Source organism: Strongylocentrotus purpuratus, unplaced genomic scaffold (assembly GCF_000002235.5).
Source record: "Strongylocentrotus purpuratus isolate Spur 01 unplaced genomic scaffold, Spur_5.0 spur5_scaffold_6, whole genome shotgun sequence".
Lineage (NCBI taxonomy): Eukaryota > Metazoa > Echinodermata > Echinoidea > Camarodonta > Strongylocentrotidae > Strongylocentrotus > Strongylocentrotus purpuratus.
This window is the reverse complement of record NW_022145612.1, coordinates 47,438,704-47,458,522: the sequence shown is the minus strand read 5'-3', so window position 1 is coordinate 47,458,522 and position 19,819 is coordinate 47,438,704. Positions and strand designations below refer to the sequence as shown.

At 38.5% G+C, this 19,819-nt stretch overlaps 1 protein-coding gene across 1 annotated transcript in view; it reads left to right on the top strand.

Annotated features, from left to right (window-relative positions):
* Positions 1-18,183, top strand: part of PMCA (sperm plasma membrane calcium transporting ATPase) — a gene marked incomplete at its 5' end in the record, with an annotated part of 60,274 nt that extends 42,091 nt beyond the window's left edge. Inside the window, 13 exon segments of the mRNA NM_001033650.1 lie at positions 3,314-3,555; positions 4,684-4,781; positions 4,784-4,812; positions 4,815-4,824; positions 4,827-4,921; positions 5,378-5,554; positions 6,556-6,750; positions 7,312-7,503; positions 8,252-8,465; positions 9,105-9,316; positions 9,751-10,032; positions 16,905-17,097; positions 17,992-18,183. Coding sequence (NP_001028822.1) covers positions 3,314-3,555; positions 4,684-4,781; positions 4,784-4,812; positions 4,815-4,824; positions 4,827-4,921; positions 5,378-5,554; positions 6,556-6,750; positions 7,312-7,503; positions 8,252-8,465; positions 9,105-9,316; positions 9,751-10,032; positions 16,905-17,096 — 1,938 coding nt within the window.
* Positions 18,184-19,819: the final 1,636 nt, after the last annotated feature.

Here is a 19,819-nt window from a genome sequence, read left to right as displayed (position 1 = left end):
ATAGTTTCTTTGATTTTAAAAAGTACTATCAAGCCCCCCCCCCCCCTTTCTGATTACAGGGATGCCATTATCCAGGGTTTAAAGTCACTTCCAGCCCTGACACCTCTCAAGTTTAGGCTTTCCCAAGCCTCATATTGTACAATGCATAAGATGCTTTAACCTGTCAGGGTGTCACTTCCACTTCATTAGATAAACCAACCTATATCCCTGAGATTAAAACGATGTCCAGCAACCTGGTGTCTTGCAGGAGTCTCCTTGAATCCCCCCCCCCTACCCTTCTTCTGCTCTTCAATCATGACTTTAACCATGCTTCTTTGACGCAAGCAGTGGTGTCAGACCTTGAAAGCTTCTCACATTTTCAAGTGTTATAACTCCTGACAACCACCGTGTATCCAGACTGTTACCAGGTATGGTAGAAGCTTCCGGATGAACGAGTTTTGTGTCGTCGCCGACATGCCTCTGCCAATCAATCGTGAGATTGCTAGAAGCAAGACAGACTGCATTGCCCATCACACAAATGGAAAGAGTGCTTTTTAATATCAGCTAGGTCTAGATTTTTAGTAACCCTCTAAAGGTGAAATGTCCGTCTGATCATTATATCCTGTAGAAAGGAGCTTAAGTTGTACTGGAACGGACAGGTATAATGGAATTTGCCCTTTTCTTCAACGTAATAACTCTTTGTGAGACGTATTACAGGCTGCTTCAGAGGCATCATTTAGAGGAATGGCCCCTTATTCCTGATAAGTGGAGAGGGCAAAAAAATTGGGGGAGGGGGGGGGGGGGACTTTCAAAATTTGTGATTGAGAAAGACATTTTTTCTTTTAAGGGCAACAAAAAACATGCTTGAGACTGCATGTTGTATGATAGGATGTAACTTTACTAAATAACCAGTAGAAAAGTCTATCATTAACACACATGTAGGATGTTTATAGCACACTTGACCAATTAAGAGATGGATAAAAGCATACAAACATGGGATAGATTAAAAAAGTTGCTAACATTAAATGAATTCAGGCCACTGTGTGCACATGCTTACACATGTGTGTTCAATATCTCCCAGTGAATAAGCTTGTCATTGTCATTTCTTCCAAGTAAGTCTAGTTTGGTTGGCCCTTTGTATTTTCACTGCTTCATCTCTTGAAAAACCCCATCAGAGAATTGAGAGATGGTCTCTTCAAGAATCCCTGAGATCAGAGAAGGTGATACATGTCAGACTGTGTTTCAGGTTGTCTCCTCTCAATGCCCAAATGGCCATGGTCTGTCCAAAATAGCAGAGTGTTCATTCAGACGTGAAATGTCTAGTGACGGTCCACTGAATGATTTGCATCCCTGTGGCCTCCAACTGTGGACAAGAAGAGATATCCACTTTTCCATCCAGTCTTTACTATTAAAACAGAAGGTGCACATGCTCTGGTTGAAGGAAGGGGTGATATCCCCCCCCCCCCCTCCCCCTCCCCAGAAATGCCCAAATTCTCTTAAGAATAGCCTTGCCCGTTGTTTTTCTTCAAGGAGTTATTCATGATGGACATGTTCAAAGGTTAAAATGTAATGAAACATTTATGACATTTTTTGCTGGAGATTCATGTCATTCTTCACAAGACATGTTTCAGCACTCCGCAAAATAGACCTTCTCTGTTGGCTTTAACTAGAAACATTTTTTGGGGGAGTAATCTTATATATACTAGTTTGTGTGAGAGGATTGTTTTGCTCTGTTTACACCATGATAAGTTGATGGACACTTCATTTTACACATGGAACAATGTATCACTTGGACGAAACAATATTGAGAGGAGTAGGGGACATTTTGTTAAACTGTGCATAAAGTAAAGTGAATGAACAATACATGTAAACGCTTGTCTGTACGTCTCAGAGGGTAGTTTCAATCAAAGTGAGTAGACAATGTTCATGCTGGTGCAATAAGCTGTGCATTTTAATGGGTTTTAAAGAAACATATCGCTTGGGGGCCGGCATGCTATCCATGTTTTTATCCGCATGAGTCACTCCCTTAGACATCTAGTCTTCAAAACCAGACTCTCTTCCAAATCACCCCAATTTTTGACTTATTTTCTTCCTGCATAAATTTATGAATTAAATTTGCCCAGAGTAGGCTGAAATAAGGGGGGGGGGGGGTATTAACTAAATAATAACAATAAGAAATAGGTGACACTTTCCAAAAGTTCTTGATAGTTAGTTATCCCATGTAAATCAAAGTATAACAGCAATACCTGTCAGTCTAAGGTATAAAAAAATTGTCTGAATTAGGAGACAAAGTACAAATATAGCCCAGACATTCATGCTTGTATGTTGACACAGTATGTCCCCCTGTATGCACATGTCCCCCTATCCAGGAAAGCACGCCCATGTTTGTTCACCTTCGCGCACTGGTGTGAACAAAATGATGACATAATGTTGCCCCAGGGCATTGTTTTCTCATTTAGACGATCGATCCATAACTAGCCAATCCCAAGCTCTACATTTATTTAATAAGGATTATTTGAGTGAATGAGGAAGTTTGAAGTAAGAGTAAGGGAGGGCGAGAAGAGCTGGAAAGAGAAAACGATGTACCCCCTGAGGGCGATGTGATCTAGAAAAACCCGTCGACCAATAAATGTGCAAACCTACAAGCAGGATTGTCTCTAGAGCCAAGAAAAACAAGCCACTTTAAAGATGTACTTCATGTTGATGTTTCATTCATTAAAGGGTGCTGCACACAAAGTTGTTTGGGTTATATTTTAATTTAACCATCATATTTCAAGGAGATGAAATGGAAAGGGACTTACTTGATGAATACTCTATCCTGCATCGGTACAATGTTACCGAGTTATGGTCATTGTTAGACCCTAATGGTCAGTACAATGTTACAGGGTTAGGGACAGTGTTAGACCCTAATGGTCAGTACAATGTTACAGGGTTAGGGTCAGTGTTGGTCTGTTCGACCCTAATGGTCAGTACATTGTCACAGGGGTAGGGTCAGTGTTAGACCCTAATGGTCAGTACAATGTTACATGGTTAGGGTCAGTGTTAGACCCTAATGGGCAGTACAATATTCCAGGGTTAGGGTCAGTGTTGGACCATAATGGTCAGTACAATAACAGGGGTAGGGTCAGTGTTAGGGTTAAGAGGTTACGATTACTTGTGCGGTGGGGGTATTCTGTGGTTCTCCTTCTCATAGCAAGTAACCTTAATAAACAGTATAAGTCTACAAGTCCACCCGTTTTTCTCATTAAGAAATCCTCCTCATTGGTATTTCAATTAAACAATCTGCATGTACCTATTAATCCTATCCCCTTCTTTTCCCTCTACCCACACACAGCCTGCTGAACAGCAAGGTGAAATGCCTCGTCAAATTGGCAATAAGACAGAGTGCGCCCTCTTGGGTTTCGTACTGGATCTTCACGAAGAGTACCAGCTTTCAAGGGATCGATGGCCGGTGGAGAAGTACACATGCGTGTACACCTTCAACTCAGCCAGGAAGTCCATGAGTACGATCGTCCCTCTCCCCGAAGGAGGGTTCAGGATGTACTCTAAGGGCGCTTCAGAGATCATGCTTTCAAAGTAAGTTCATAGTTCAAAATTCAAAGTTCATAGTTCAAAGTAAGTTCACAGTTTAATGGAGGACTTTTCATAAAGTTGTAGGTTCAAGTCTGAGTTCGTCTTTTAATATGGTCATCCCTCTACCTGAAGGAGGCTTCAGGATGTACTCTAAGGGCGCTTCAGAGATCATGCTTTCAAAGTAAGTTCAGGAATAGAGGGCACAGTTTTATGGATGACTTTTCATAAGGTTGTAGATTCAAGTCTGAGTTTGTCTTTTAATATGGTCATCCCTCTCCCTGAAGGATGTTTCAGGATGTACTCTAAGGGTGCTTCAGAGATCATGCTTTCAAAGTAAGTTCAGGAATGCAGAGGGTACAGTTTGATGGAGGACTTTTCATAAGGTTGTAGATTCAAGTCTGAGTTTGTCTTTTAATATGGTCATCCCTCTCCCTGAAGGATGTTTCAGGATGTACTCTAAGGGTGCTTCAGAGATCATGCTTTCAAAGTAAGTTCAGGAATGCAGAGGGTACAGTTTGATGGAGGACTTTTCATAAGGTTGTAGGTTCAAGTCTGAGTTCGTTTCTTAATATGGTCATCCCTTTTCCTGAGGGAGGCTTCAGGCTCTGTTCCAAGGGAGCATCAGAGATCATGCTTTCAAACTTAGTTAATGAACTGGGTTACTGCAGTGTTCAAGTAGACTTGATATTAGGTTTAGGATGTAAATCCCAACAGGTGCTTGTTCCCTATAAAAGAAATTTTGTCTAAGGTTGTCCGGGTCATACATGGTATAGCTGTTTGGTACCAGGTGTGAAGAAATTCCTGCATTGCTATAAATACTAAATATAGCATATGTATGACTGAATGAAAAATGTTAATGGTCCTTGACGGAATTTTAGGGTCTAGTCTTTGGAAGAATTTAGTCTTAGCTTAAAAATAATGCTTCCTTCTTGTAAATTTTCATCGCTTTAATTCTACAGGCTTTATATTTTTTTTATTTTTTATTTTTTAATATCATGTTTGATGAAGGTCATGTAAGCCAATAGAGCTGCATCTAAGAACTCATCAAAAGTTCAGTGATTTCCAGTTTCTATTTGTCTCAGTTATTTTGCATAGAATAAATATTTACGCACGATTTATGCTCGTGTCTAGGTGTGAGTACATCCTTGATGAGTCGGGTGAGGCGCAGCCATTCCCTGCCAGCGAGAAGGAGAAGATCGTCAAGGAGGTGATTGAGAAGTGGGCCATGGAAGGTCTGAGGACACTCTGTCTGGCCTACAAGGATATCACCAGGGACAAACCTACACCCCAGTGGGAGAAAGAGAACACCGTGGTCAAGGAACTGACCTGCATCGCTCTGGTTGGCATTGAGGATCCAGTCAGGAATGAGGTACGGTGCTCCTGCAACAATTGCTATATGGTCTTATTTCTCATCCTGACCAATTTTTGAATTCAACTTTTGACCTAACACTTCACCAAGCTTTGCTCCTATTCCTTAATCAAAACCTAGCCTAGAACCTGAATTCCAGTCCTTCATTACCCTATATTTCGACAAAGCAAGTACATTCTCATAGAATTCAAACTAACTAACATTGGATCTTCAAGGTTAAATACTCGCTGATTTATGTATTATCTAAAGTCCTGTGGTTGCCTTGGACATTAGGCAATTGCGATCATTGATTCCAGTTTAAATATAGGATAGATTGATGTTTTGAAGAAGAACAAAAATGGAACAAAAGCTGAATCATTACCTACCTTCGAGCAGTTGAAATCTATCATTTAAATATCTGGCATCTTCAGTTTTTGGTTAAAAATAAGATTGTTTTTGTTTTTGTGAATGTTGCAGGTTCCACCAGCCATTGCCGATTGCCAGAGTGCCGGTATCACCGTACGTATGGTGACTGGTGATAACGTGAACACAGCGCGCTCCATAGCCGTCAAGTGTGGCATCCTGAAGCAGGGGGATGATGCCCTGGTCATGGAAGGAAGGGAGTTCAACAGGAGAATCACAGAGAATGGAGTGGTAAGTCACCTCCCCCCCCCCCCCCTAGACCTATTCAAACATGACACAGGAAAACAAAACAAAACATGTAAATTAAAGATAACTTGAGTTCTGGTAAAAAAAAGAAAATGAATTCTCACAGAATCTAACGAAACTTACACTGAATGTTCAAGATTACAAATAAATGTCATGTGCCAAACAATTTTGGAAGAAAATGTATACTGGCTGAGTAATGAGCATAGAAAGATAAGGAAATCAGGGTAGTACTAGCCCCGACACCATGTGTGTTGTCCCATATACATCTTTCTGTGTAAGTGATTGTTACTTTACCAAGACTCTGCCAAATTTATGATGATTTTGATGACTCCAGAACCTTGCATTACACACCATTACTTACATGCTATATGATCAACTTTTCTGATCCATTCCACACCTTTTCTTTCACAATGCAATCGCATTACCAGAACTCAAGTTTATCTTTAATGGCAAGAGGCAATGTTATGGAGACAGAAATTGATAGAGCTCTGCAAGCAACCGTGGCCACCTTTGTGTACCCTGTAATCTGTGTTATAAGACACAGATGTGAAGCACATGATGTGTGTCTGCCAAACAAATGCCAAACTTTGTAGAATTATGTGTGTAGTTGGCAATTGAGGCTAATGAATTTTTCAGAATTCTTTGACTTGTTGAAAAGAAAAGTGTAGATAGGTTGGAATGAAATAAATGTATATTATATGAATCATTTTTACCAAATAAGTTATGTAAAATACAGCATGAATTGATGTGTACGAAGATTAGTAATGTTAGATACCGGTAAGTGTTGTAGAGAGCATGCGTGTAGACCTACCATAGAAAAAATGCATTGTGTATGTGTTTCTCTGTATCTTTTCATCTACCTGGTAGAAAGTTCTAAACATTCAGATGTCACTTTGTTCATGTCCTTCATCCCTTGCCACAATCCCACCTGACACCCCACCTGACACCCCACCTGACACCCCATATGATATCATTCTCTTCTTTAGATCAAGCAGCACCTGCTGGACAAGGTCTGGCCCAAACTGAGGGTGTTGGCCCGTTCCTCGCCCACAGACAAGCACACCTTGGTCAAAGGCATCATCGACAGTAAGCTTACATCCAACAGGGAGGTGGTAGCTGTCACAGGAGATGGAACCAACGATGCACCCGCTCTCAAGAAGGCTGATGTTGGATTTGCCATGGTAAGAATGATGTCTATTCCATGACATTTGACATTTGACCTATTGTTTGCTAACACCCTCGGCCTCCTGGCTCTCAGCAGAAGATATGATTGTATTGACATCTTGAAGTAATTCCTATGAGATTTTTTTCTTCTTCTCCAGCTCATGGTCAGTCATCCAAAAGTTTTGAGCGTGCATATGAAACATTTTAAATTTGTTCATTCTCTTTCCTAATGTCAATCTTACCAGTGCTCAGTCATCTCTGTGTCTTCCTTATGCCAATCTCTATCCTAGTAATGTACATTGCCCTTTAGCAGTGTTTTTAACAAGATTATTTTAGTCCACTTGATAAGAAAATCTCACATTGGTATTTCTCTTTTATAATTCTCTGAGTTTGGTGTGATCACAAGTACATTTTGTACTGGTATATAATCTAATCAAAGATACATATCTCCGCGTTCTTTAGAATTAGTTTTGTTTCTTTTTAAATAGTGTCCGATGTTATTGTCTCTTATAATGGTAAAATATGAATTGCAAAGGACATATGTGACATTTTTAACTTTTTTTATTTGTTTATATTAGGGTTTGGCTGGTACTGATGTAGCCAAGGAAGCATCCGATATCATCTTAACAGACGACAACTTCACCAGCATTGTGAAGGCTGTCATGTGGGGGCGTAATGTCTACGACTCCATCGCCAAATTCCTCCAATTCCAGCTTACCGTCAATTTAGTTGCCGTTACAGTAGCGTTCGTGGGAGCATGCACAATCAATGTAAGTATTTTCTTATAATTATTTGAAGAGGAACTATTCTTGTATAAGGCAGACAAATAATGGAAAAGCTAATGTAGAGTTAAGCTGAACCAATCGAGTGGAGTAAATTTAAGTTTTTTTTTATCTGGGCTACCCAATGCAGACATTGATGATTTTCTTCCGAGATTATATTTTCTTTTTCATTGCAAGACGTAATATGGGGTAAAGTCTGTCCTAGTAGAACACGAATGCATGGTCTTTCTTAGACACATTATTTTGCAGCATAATTTTTATTTTCAAATGAAGGAGAAAGCAAATGAGAACAAATTTATTGTCTTGTGTCTCTTTGTTTTCAACCGGTTTTGTTTAGGATTTATTGTCATTATTTGTGTCTATCAAGTATGATTGTTCTACGTCTTAGTCTGCCATTTTGGAAATCAAGTAGACAAAAAATACATCCCATTTAGGAATTTCAATCACAGATGAATCTCTCTTGATGAATATGTGGTTACGACTATGTATCATAGTTGATTTTAAAGGATATTTTGAAGAGGGCAGGAAATGACGTTCGGCGATTTTAAAGGATATTTTGAAGACGGCAGGAAATGACGTTCGGCGATTTTAAAGGATATTTTGAAGAGGGCAGGAAATGACGTTCAGCGATTTTAAAGGATATTTTAAAGAGGGCAGGGAATGACGTTCAGCGCTTTTAGATAAGAATACATTCCTGTTAAACCTTTTTCTCCCCCACCAACCCCTCCCCATACAGGATAGTCCCCTGCGTGCCATTCAGATGCTGTGGGTCAATCTCATCATGGATTCCTTCGCCTCGCTGGCCCTGGCCACCGAGATGCCCACGGAAGGCTTGCTCAAACGCAAGCCCTACGGCCGTACCAAGCCCCTTATATCTAGAATTATGATGAGGAATATTATAGGTCATGCTGCCTTCCAAATTGTTATAATATTTACTATTCTGTATGCAGGTGAGTGCCACATCAGTGTTGTTTGATGAGAGCTATAGAATGGTGTTGAATCTGTGTCAAAGTGTTTGAGATATCACTCCTCTTGCTTTCACCTTGATTGTTCATTTGTTTTACCCAGTAATTTATCAAAAACTTGCAGAGAGCAAATAACATGTCTCTTGTTCTTGTTGCTCATGCCGCTTCTGTTATGGCAGTTGTTAGTACTTAAGCAGGGGAAAGTGTCCCTTTACCTTCAAAAGTAAAGAGACTTTTTTTGTCATTAATGAAATTAGTTCTAAAGGGATCTTCGTTTCATAGGAAGACACAATAAATTACATACATTCTGTGTGTTGAACACATATGGGAACGCTCCATGTCAGAGGTAAAAAGTGACATTTGTTTATTGAGAGGCGAGGCTTCTTTAAACAATTCTGACATGGCAAGCATGTTTCAGTAATTATGTGCAATGAAATGCATTTGCAGATATTTTTGATGTATTCATTTATGAAGGCTCTTTCTATCTTTAAAAAAATTATTTTTTGGATCAAATTGTTCCCATCCCACTGCCAATTCTATCCTCACTGCATATGCTCTATTTTCTTGAGATGTTTATTCAACCGTTCCCTAACCTTTCCTAATTCTCTCCATCCCTCCCTCTAGGTCCACAGCTATTCGATATAGATGATGGTTCACAAGAGGGCCCATCCGGGAGACCGACTCACCATTTTACCATCATCTTCAACACCTTTGTACTATTGCAAATTTTCAATGAAATCAACTCGCGCAAAGTTCACGGCGAGCGAAACGTCTTCTCCAGTATCCACACCAATCCCATTTTCCTCATAGTTATCATTGGCACCTTAATCGTTCAAGTAAGTACAGGTTTGACTCGAAGACCCTATCCAATGAAAATACAACTTTTATCAACGGAAAGCTGAATGAAGGTAGAATACAAATATATAGGAATACATTTTCCCTTTTCAGTATTGCACTTAAGCATATTAAAACCTCATTTTCCACATCCCTCAAAATTGCGGGTCAACAGGGGTGAAATTTGCCGCATTTACAGTGACGACATTACATGTGGATCTGATTGGCTCGCCTATATAGCTGAGGCGATGAGCTGCGCTTAATTAATGCAAAGTCACTGTGAATATGCAAACTCATGAATTGAATTCAGATCATTGAGAACATTTGTTTACTGTGATTAAGGTTGGGTGCCATCCAACCTTGATTCTTTGCTCGAATCTTCTCTCTTTTCATTCAGTGAAAAACAATTTATTGGGTGTCTGTTTTCTGTCCACAGGTAATATTAATACAGTTTGGTAGCGTAGTGTTCAGCTCGACGGGCCTGACCCTGGATGAGTGGATGTGGTGTTTCTTTCTGGGTCTCTCCTCATTGCTCTGGCAGCAGATCATCGCTTACGTCCCCACCAGGCAGCTGCCCCGCATCTGCACGATCGGCCGCAGCAGCGAGCCGGAACATCTACCCTCTATGACGCCCATCGACGAAGACCATCCCGACAGGGTGGACCATAAACGGGCCCAGATCCTGTGGATGAGGGGGCTGACAAGACTTCAGCAACAGGTAACTAGGCAACCGCATCATCATCACAACCAAGGACGCATCTGGGTTTCTAAGATGTTTGTTGCGTGATTCTGAGAGTACCCAGTGCGTCTGGGTATTGACAAATGGTAGGGAGGACGATTAGGGGGGGGGGGCATTTGGCCCATGTGCTGGCTGCAGACAAGATCAGCACCTTTTTTGTGCTAATGTATTTACTCATATACTTTATTCTCCTCTAGGTGTTCAATTCAAATTTGATATTTTGAAAATAAACAGTAGAAGATAGTTTAATGATATAGCATGGGGGGGGGCACTTTGCACGTGTCTGAAGTTCAGTTCAAACAAAACCTATTTTTTTATTTTTTTTTTATTTTTTTTTATTTTTATGAATTTTATCATATGACATTGATAATCTGATATGACTCTTTTTTTTGCACTAGTGTAGCAGTTTTGTCTTCAAGATTTCTTCATAGAATATGCTGTTCAAAAGTTTACAATAATCAGATCTGGATTTTCAATTGCTGTGACCAATAAATCGGATTTGCAGGACATTTATCCAAACATTTGTTTACTATTCTAGGCAAAGATATTTTGCTAGATCTGTGATGTTAAACTGATTAGCTACTGAGATGTGTTGGATCGGAGGCTATGATTTGGTTAAGATAATACAATTTAAAACAAAGGATGAACATTATGTTTGGAATGAATTATAAAGTAATAGGAGAACAGCAGCATCTATCAAAACACTCTGATTAGAAACACATCCATTTTAGAATACAGCCATCACCCCTTTCATTGACCGACCATTTTGCTCATTTATGTTTTTCATTTCATTATATGGTTATCACCCCATTTGCACTCATATATTTTTGCAACAGGCTTTGCATCTGACATTCTTAAATATCGCAAGATCTATCCATGAATAAAGCCTAAATACTTGAAAAGTAACCCTCATTTAAATTGCTTTAACATGATTTTCTGGTTTTTCTGCCTATACCTTTAAAAATGCATTGTTTTATATTATACATATTATATTTTCCTCCTTTATATCGCTATAAATTTAAGTGTGATTAAAATGCCAGTGATTTAAAATTGAGGGACAGGACAGCTTTAGCGAGCAAGCACACTCACTTTATTAATAACTTTTGATTATGATTTTAAACTGAAGTGATTTAACACATGCCTAACAACAGCAGCTTACCTTTCAAAAATGCTTAAAGTTATCTAACATGAATGCAACTTTTTTTCCTGTAATTTTTAATATTTCAGTTATGACAGCCTTTTTTTCCTATCTGTCTACTATCCCCTCTTCTATTTTACCCTGTTTTTCTCATTTCTGTTTTATTTTCCCATTGATGACACTTATCTAATTGGGGAAGAGTTGAACTTGGCTTTTGTTAATGGCTTTGAGGGGAAAAATGAACTATTTCATGACTGTTCAGAATATAACCCAACAAGATGAGTTTTGGGGGCACTTAATAATTTATGAAAAATCAAGGAAATTATGCACCCTAAGCTCTGAAGCATGATATATCTTTCAGGAAATTATTAATGAGCTATATTTCAACACCAATACTAGATTGATAATTAAATATATGAGAAATACAAGTCAGCAATTGGGGTATTTTGGGGTCAGATTTGTCACTCCATTAAGTCATTTGTCTGACTGATTTGTCTCTTTCAAATTCATCTCATATCATTTTCCATGAGATACGTCCCTTTCGTTCCCTTTTTTTTTTCTCCTCTTGTCACTCACTGACTAACTCATTTTGCTACTCCATTTCTAATTATTTCCATTTCCTGCTTTACTTCTATTATTTCTCTCTTTCAATTGCTCTAAATCAATCTTTTTTCTTTTTCCAATATTTGTATCCTCTTTCACACCTTCACGAGTCACGAGTATGACCAGCCCTACCCCCTCCTCCCCCCGTATTGAAGTTGTCTTGTCCACCCCCATCTGCATGAACTGTTCCGCCCCCATGGCTTGCGTCACATGTCTAAATGCTCTGTGCAGCGATGTCTGCTTGTTCAATCAGTTGTTTTTACCTCACTTTCTTCAACCTGCAACAACTGTTAGTTAGGTTGTCGAAAGTCCGTATTGTTGTCATCTCTCTTGCCTCGAGTACTTCTGTTGTCCTAGCCATTGTTGTTTTTTAGAGAAATGCTGGATGGAATGATTTTCCCTGAAATGAATGAATGAACGTGAATAATTTCAGTAAAACAGAGGACTCTCCCTATTCCCTTAAACCTAAGTTCCACAACTGCTTCAACCTCTCTTTCAGTTGCAATTCCACTCCCAATAACCTGTTATGTATTCATTTAATTTGCAGTCCATGCTACCCCTTATGAGTTTATTTCCGTGACAAAATCAGAAAGGGAACAGTGATAGGATAGGGGTATTTGAAGTACTCAAAAACATTTGAAATGAATAAAGATGTAGCAGTGTATCCAGAATTATTACATTTTTTAATAATGTATGTTCTTGTGTATTCTAGTAATCTATACACATTTGATATGTATTTTTTTCCCCACTAAGATTTCAGATATTGTCCCGTTAATTATTTGATGAAAAAAAAATGAAAATATATGAATTTTTTAATACTGTTTATTTCAGTTTTATTTTTATTCCTTCAACATGAATATATTTTTAATACTCATTTTAATATAGTGTGTATGTTTATCAGGTTCATTGTTTACGAAGTCCATAAATGTACAACTGCTTATCTTTATTGTGTAGAGGTATCTTCGAGCTGTTATTGGTGTTGTGTTTGTACCAGAATCAGTTCAATTTCGAATCGATTGAAGACATTTTATCAACTTGTTTTTACCTAAAGTTTGCTTTTAATGTTCACAAGCTTAGGCAGATCACTATCACATTGAATTTTTCGCTCATGATATCAAATATTTAAAAATCTAATTTGAAGGAAAAAAAGTGTTTGTACACATGTAACATGATATTTGCCACTTTCAAAGTCATGTCACTCGTATTTACCCAAATGGAGAAATATAATTTTTCCTCCACTTATAATGAGCAAGGAAAACTTTTTTTCACCTCCTTTTTTTTTGAGGGCAACAGTTTGATCTTTGAGATCTACATTCTTCTTCCTTTCTACTTGTTACACTGCTGTAACAACGACAAGAATAATTGAATATCACGTCCGTATCACTCTCCATTTCGTCTTCATTCTCACTACACTCTTTAAGTTTCTTTTTCCCACATCTGTAGAATGGTGTCATCTTTTTTTCCTTTCATCTTTTTTTCCTTTCATCTTTCCTTCCTTCCTTCTTCTATTCATTCTCACTTCTTATTAGCCATTCTTGAAAAAAATATTTTACTTTTCTCCTTTTTTTTCTTCATGCTTTTTATCCCATTTTTTTTCCTCCAATCAATATCCACGTCTCTCACACGCTGCCCTCCCGGTCCCACTCTTTAACATCGGCCAGAGTCGTGCTGTGAGTAGTCTCATCACCAGTCTCTTCTACCAATTTGAATTGTGCCTCTCTTGTTGTGACCTAGTGTCTTGTGATGAGGGCAAGGAATCGGTTAATGCAACCTTGCCAGTTGTTTTTTTACTCCTATGCCTGCCGTACCCTTTCACCCCTCACCTGTAAATGATCTTTCCCTTCTTCTCCAAGCGTTTTTTTTTCAAATGGCGTTGAATAATATCCATCTTATAATCTGTGGTCTTGAATATATACACCAGACCTTCAAGATCTGACATGGCAGTTCTCTTCATTAGTCAAACTCTTTCCATTTTCAGTTATTTATTTTTTTAATTCATATTATAATATTCATTTCACCATGCTTTTCATTCATTTTGATTCCAATTATAAGATGGTTCGATGTCCCTTTCATACAAATTACAAGGCTAAATCCATCTATTCAGCATGTAGACATGTTCATTTGTGTTCTTATGTTTATTTGTGAAAGTTCAGTTGCTTTTACACTTCACTCTTTAAACATCTCTGCTTAAAGACGTCATGTGGAACAGAAACAGTCTGTTGTAATAAGTTTCTTCAAATAAATCTCTAAAAACATTACATTTAAGGAGAGGCACTATGTGTGATCTACGTTTGCACAGCATCTGTCCACATCCCCAACCCCTCCCCTTATCCCCCTTATCCCATGTATATTCTTGCTTGCAAATCAAGTGTGCTTTGCTCTCTTGTATGACAACCGCTTCATGTATCACCATGACAACGGGAGGAGGAGGAGGAGGAGAATAGATAGAGCACGCTCTTGAAGCTGGATGCATCAAGAATGATTCCTGCCAACTTGAAGTTTACTCGTTGCCTGCAAATCATCTCTTGCTGTTGTTCCGTATTTTAAATGCCTTTTTGGAACAAGGGATTGCTTCTTTTACACTAGTTTTAGTTGTGCTGACTATAATCTTGCTTATTTCATTCTTTCACCTTGCTGCCTTTACTGTAGCAGCCATTTTTTTGCGTACGACTGTTCCCTTTGAAATTTATATATGGGGGTATAATGACAAGCATTAATCTTAAAGTTCACCTAAAGGTACTGTTTATGTCTTCAAGAAAATCTCTTTGATGGTTAGACACTTACACATACAATCTTGACACCCTGACCTTCATCTTAAAGATGGGACAGGTAAAACTCCCCTTCCCCTCCATCAATTACTGCCTCCTGGCAATAACCCACTGAAATTTTCCCTGAGACTTTCCCCCCTGCCCGTTACAAAAAAATGCTTACCCTCAAACAACTAGCCCTCTATAGTGGTTACTCCTTTTTTAATTGCTACCTCTTGTGCCCTAGTTGCGGGATGGCAGGATCTTTTTTCTTTGGGATGGTGATAATTGTCTTTATCTCATATTCATTCTTTGTTAAATAAGGCATCAATGTTATACTGTGAAACTTTAAAATGTCTACCCTGCCTCCCGATCTCATGTTACTGTAGTTGTATTGTTTGAAGTATAATTTAATGCATGTAATTGCATTACCTCCTTTTTCTGAATATTGAACATTTTAAAATCATGTAAAATCATTTAAAATATATATCGTTCTCTATTCATATTATGAGTATTGCTATAAACTGCAAGAAAACCTTTGATGTATGCCTTCAGTATCTTCTGCAACTCCTTTTATTTGTTGATCTATTTCCAAAGAAATATACTTGAAACCAAAATCCTGAAATTTCAGTTCTCATAATCATCTTTAATTTAGAATGTTCTTGTTATTCTCAAACTATGTTAAGTAATTGTGGTGTAAATGAAATTTAATTCATCATTCATCGTACTTCACCTTTAGAGATATGAAGAGTGTTTTTTTCCTATCTTATTTTTCACTATTTATTCACATACCCTACTTATTTACACACAAATATTTATAGTACTCTTTCTTAATAGCTTTATTGTTTTTCCTTTAGAATTGTTACAATATCTAAAAAAAATACATGTAGTACCTTCTCCACTTTTATATCCCTATACATGATATAAGAATCCAGTGTCAGTAAAATATTATACATGTACTTTTCAGAGATGTTCTTTCAGTGTTTCCTGTATTTGGTTGTTTATCCATTATAATGTGATATAGTACACTATTTAAATTAGGAAACTGGCAAGTTCTGTATAAAATTGAATTCGTAATGACAATACACAAGTAGATATAAAAAGACAGATGTTCCACTGTGATGTTATTCATAGTTCAAACTATTCAAACCTTTCTCAATTTTTTCATTGATATTTTTCAATTTTTTTCTTGGTGTCACTTGAAACAGCTTATCATTTTAAAAGTGTTCAGTGGTATTGACTGAACACAATGTTATGATGATAGCAGGGCCGCGTTTCATGAAACCGTCGTAAGTTCAAGTTCACAGACATCCCATTGAAATGCGTGTACTAAGTTTAACACAAGTTTCAATGGGATTTAGGTGAACTTATACTTATGACGGTTTCATGAAACACTGCCCTGGACACTATTTAATATGAGCACACATAGCAGAACATTAAGTTGAAGAAAAATTGGGCTAGAGTCTATGCCAAAAACTAAAATTTAATTGTAACCAACAGATTAAGTTACGAGATAACATAGGTTGTGAGATCGCAGTATCATTGGTACATGAGGGATAATCATATTCCCATCCTGACTATCTCCTTTGCATATGCGTCATATGGTGTGTTACCGGTACTTCAAACTTTTCCTTTCCCCCACTGAGTTCTTATGTATTGCATGAGACTGATTGTGGTATGGTTGTATACCGGTATATATATATATTTCTCTACCCTGCCTGGAGTTACCCCTTTGCATCAGTGTGATCCCGTTGTATCAGTATATTTTAATTTGATTTGATTTTCCAGCTTCTCTTATAAATGCCTGGGTTTGATGATGGTGTGTCTCTGTTGTTTTTTCCTTGTTGCAATCGCTTCGGTGTATCTCTTGCGTAGTGATTTACCTTGACGATGTATCCAAACAAATGACTTGTGCAGCAAGTTACGGACGTTTTTTTTTTTTTTATCAGAGAGGAGTTCTAAAGTTGAATGAATATGATTGGCAAGCCTGTAAGGGATGTTATTAAACTTTAAAAACCAGTGCAGTACATGAACACAGGCAAGAAAGCCAACAGGGGGCATTAAAAAAAATTAAAAGAGAGAGAAAAGAACCTTAAATCTGACTGGTTTAGCTTTCATTTTCATTTTTATGAAGAAAGAAAACATTCTCTTCTTCATCGTGATGTAGTTGTAGCCATGACGATAACCCTTTAATGTGACCTTGCTGCAGACAGCTTTAAACAAAACCCTGTAGATGAATCCACCACCCACCCTGCCTTACTAATGCGAGCTTGAAGCCCAAAGTGGTATGAAAATCATATGTGCTTGGATTGTGCATTGGTGTGTGACCCTCTCTCCCTCTGGTATTGTTCTCCTCCCATCAGATCCGTGTTGTGCACGCTTTCCAGTCAGGTCTCCAACACCGTATCGAGCGCAAGAGCCTGAGTAACTCGGTCCACGAGTTCATGTCCCCCGACAACACCTACGACATCGAGACGACCAAGCAGGACCAGGACGCCGCCCCCATGGTGTCCTTCAGCACCGGTACTGGAACCAGCTTTGAGACCCAGTTATAAGGTAGGTCCAGTTGCGATAGCCCCGCCCTCTACTCGTACACAGACCGATTCGGAGTACAGGTGGCTCTCGTAAAACGCAGTAGTATGCATGACAGCTCCCCCTCGTTTTGGTTTGTGAGTGTGGCCTCCCGCCTGTTCTGTATATATCCATATATATTATGCAAACATATAGATTCACAGTCTGTGTAGTATGGCTGTGTATCCTGTGCAAGCAAGAAACTAGATCATATTTTATGTTCTTGTTTGAAAGCATCATGAAAGACAAATATATGTGTTCATCACCCAACAAGCACACATTATTGGCTGAGAAGCACTTGATGTAGCGCGTTGACCTGTTTAGTTTGCGTGTGTGTAACATTATAGAAGAGATGGCTAGCGGCTTGTGGCTCCTAGACCTGCTCCCTCTCCTCATATTAAACATGGGAAAGAAGAGAACTGGTGGGAAACTATGTCAGATGAGGGTTCATCAATACACAGGACTTAGATGGGTGGACCGATGACTTGTACCTTGATGATGCGGCAAAGCACCTCACAAAAAGCCTCCTGCAGCAAACTGAAACCAGGGCAGCGTTTCACAAAACCCCCATAAGTACAAGTTCGCCGACAACCAGTCGCAATGCGTGTATTAAGTTTAACATGACTTTCGATGAGATGTGAACTTATACTCATGACGGTATCGTGAAACGATGCTCAGATGCTCAACGAGACATATACGACAAAGACATTACCTTGTCATACATGAGCAGTAGGATTTTTATATAGAGGAAGTAGTCTTGTGCTACTGCAGGAGTATTTTTGAGTTGGTTTACTACCTTATGAAGGAACGAGCCACAATGGTCGCTTTGCTAAGACCCCCTCCTGATCATTTTCTCCATCTATCTTCTTTACCCCCCAGGGAGCAAGCCGTGCTGTCAAGGTCGAGCTACACAGGATGAGCAGCTTGTGAATACGAGATACAACATCAGAAGTATGAAGCAACCTGTTACAAGGTTGAACATGGTGAACTAGTGCAGTTGCGCTATTAATAAGGACAATAATGTGAAGGTTTAGTGGACCATGGAGAAACATAACAATAAGTGAGAATGGCGAAGAAAGACAACTCAGAGACATCTTGTCGAGGATTTGTCCGATGGTGGTGGTAGCGGTTGTACACTGTTACCTGTAAAATTATATATCTAATCTTCGGTGTACCCTATGGTAGCAGGTTTTCTATTATCTTTTCTTCTCCTTTTTGTCAACTTTGCTCCGATAACTAACAGGGAGTGCGTTGCGAATCGGGGACTAGAGTAGGTCAGTACAGAGTTTGGTCAATGTCCAGAGTGAGCTGAATGGTCGATGATGTAGACATTCGATGCAACCGCAGTTGCTCCTGCGTGTGTTCCAGTTGGTAGCTATGGCTCAGAGACATTTTGATATCAGTGGAAGCCTCTATCAGGTCTGTAGTGTAAATGTGTTAGTTAATGATAAACACGACTATATATACATGATACTTATATATACAAAGGTAGCATGAGAGTCACTTAGTAAGAAGTGAGTTTGGTGTTAATCTCACTGTTTATGATAACCTGATTCAAAAATAAATATATATATAACGAACCCCAGAGATGTGTGTAAGAATTACTTTAACATTTTACAGTCACTTTGCATTCTGGCTATTGCCACAGTGTGTATCATTGTATATAGTGTGTACATATATACAGCCACCCAAGCAAAAAGACTTTTCACCAAGTTACAAATGTGAAAACTTTAGATGTCATGCAGTAGCAACAATGTGCAGTAATGTAGAGAATGGTCTTGTGTTTGTCATGTGCTCGGTGTATTACAAAGCAAAAACAAAAAAATTTGAAGGAACACAGTTGAAACACGAATCTGATATGTTGTCTTTCATGATTATCTTTACAAGTAATAGTTCTTATGTGTGATCATTCCCTATTTTAGACACTTTACTTTTAATTTTCAGTTGTTGTTATATATTTTTTTCTTTTTCGTGTAGCGATGTTTAACATATATGAGACTCCAGTCTCAGATGAAAGCCAAGTACACAGAGACACACAAAGCATTGATGTAAGGATTGGTATAGAATTACTTTCTAAGCTGTCTTCTGTTGTTGTTGTTGTTGTTTATATTAAGTAAACAGATATTTGTTGTTACTTTTTCATGCTTATTTCCATGTGAGAGACTTAATGACACTGAATCCGAGTAAAGTTTTGACTTTGATACTTGGTAGAGATGTATATACACGAAAGAACAATGAAGATTCTGTTGAATGCAATGTAAATTCAGTGTTTTTATACTCGTTCTGATTTTTACCAAGCACTCCTTATGGTATATGTGGTGGAGGATAAGTTTTAGCTCTTTTTGTTGTTGCAGTATCACCAAAAAAAAAAGCTTGTAGATAAACAAAACTTTTGAATGAAGACGTTACCTCTCATATGAAAATAAGATGTGAATAACTTGATACCTCTGTTGGAAAGTGGTTTTATTCCATGACAGACGTTGACTCTCATGTGCTACTATCTCTGTTATGTTACATATGTGGAATATAAACATGTCTTGGGAACACATCTAGACCTCTATATCAAAACTCCCTCCCATCGCTGGTATACCAAGGCATCCCCGATCTTGAGCAGGGGCCCGATTGAAGCCATTGTGGCTGTTTATGACATCTTTGTAAGGACTGTGGTGTGTCTAGAGACCTTCAATGTACAGCAACCCTGTATACT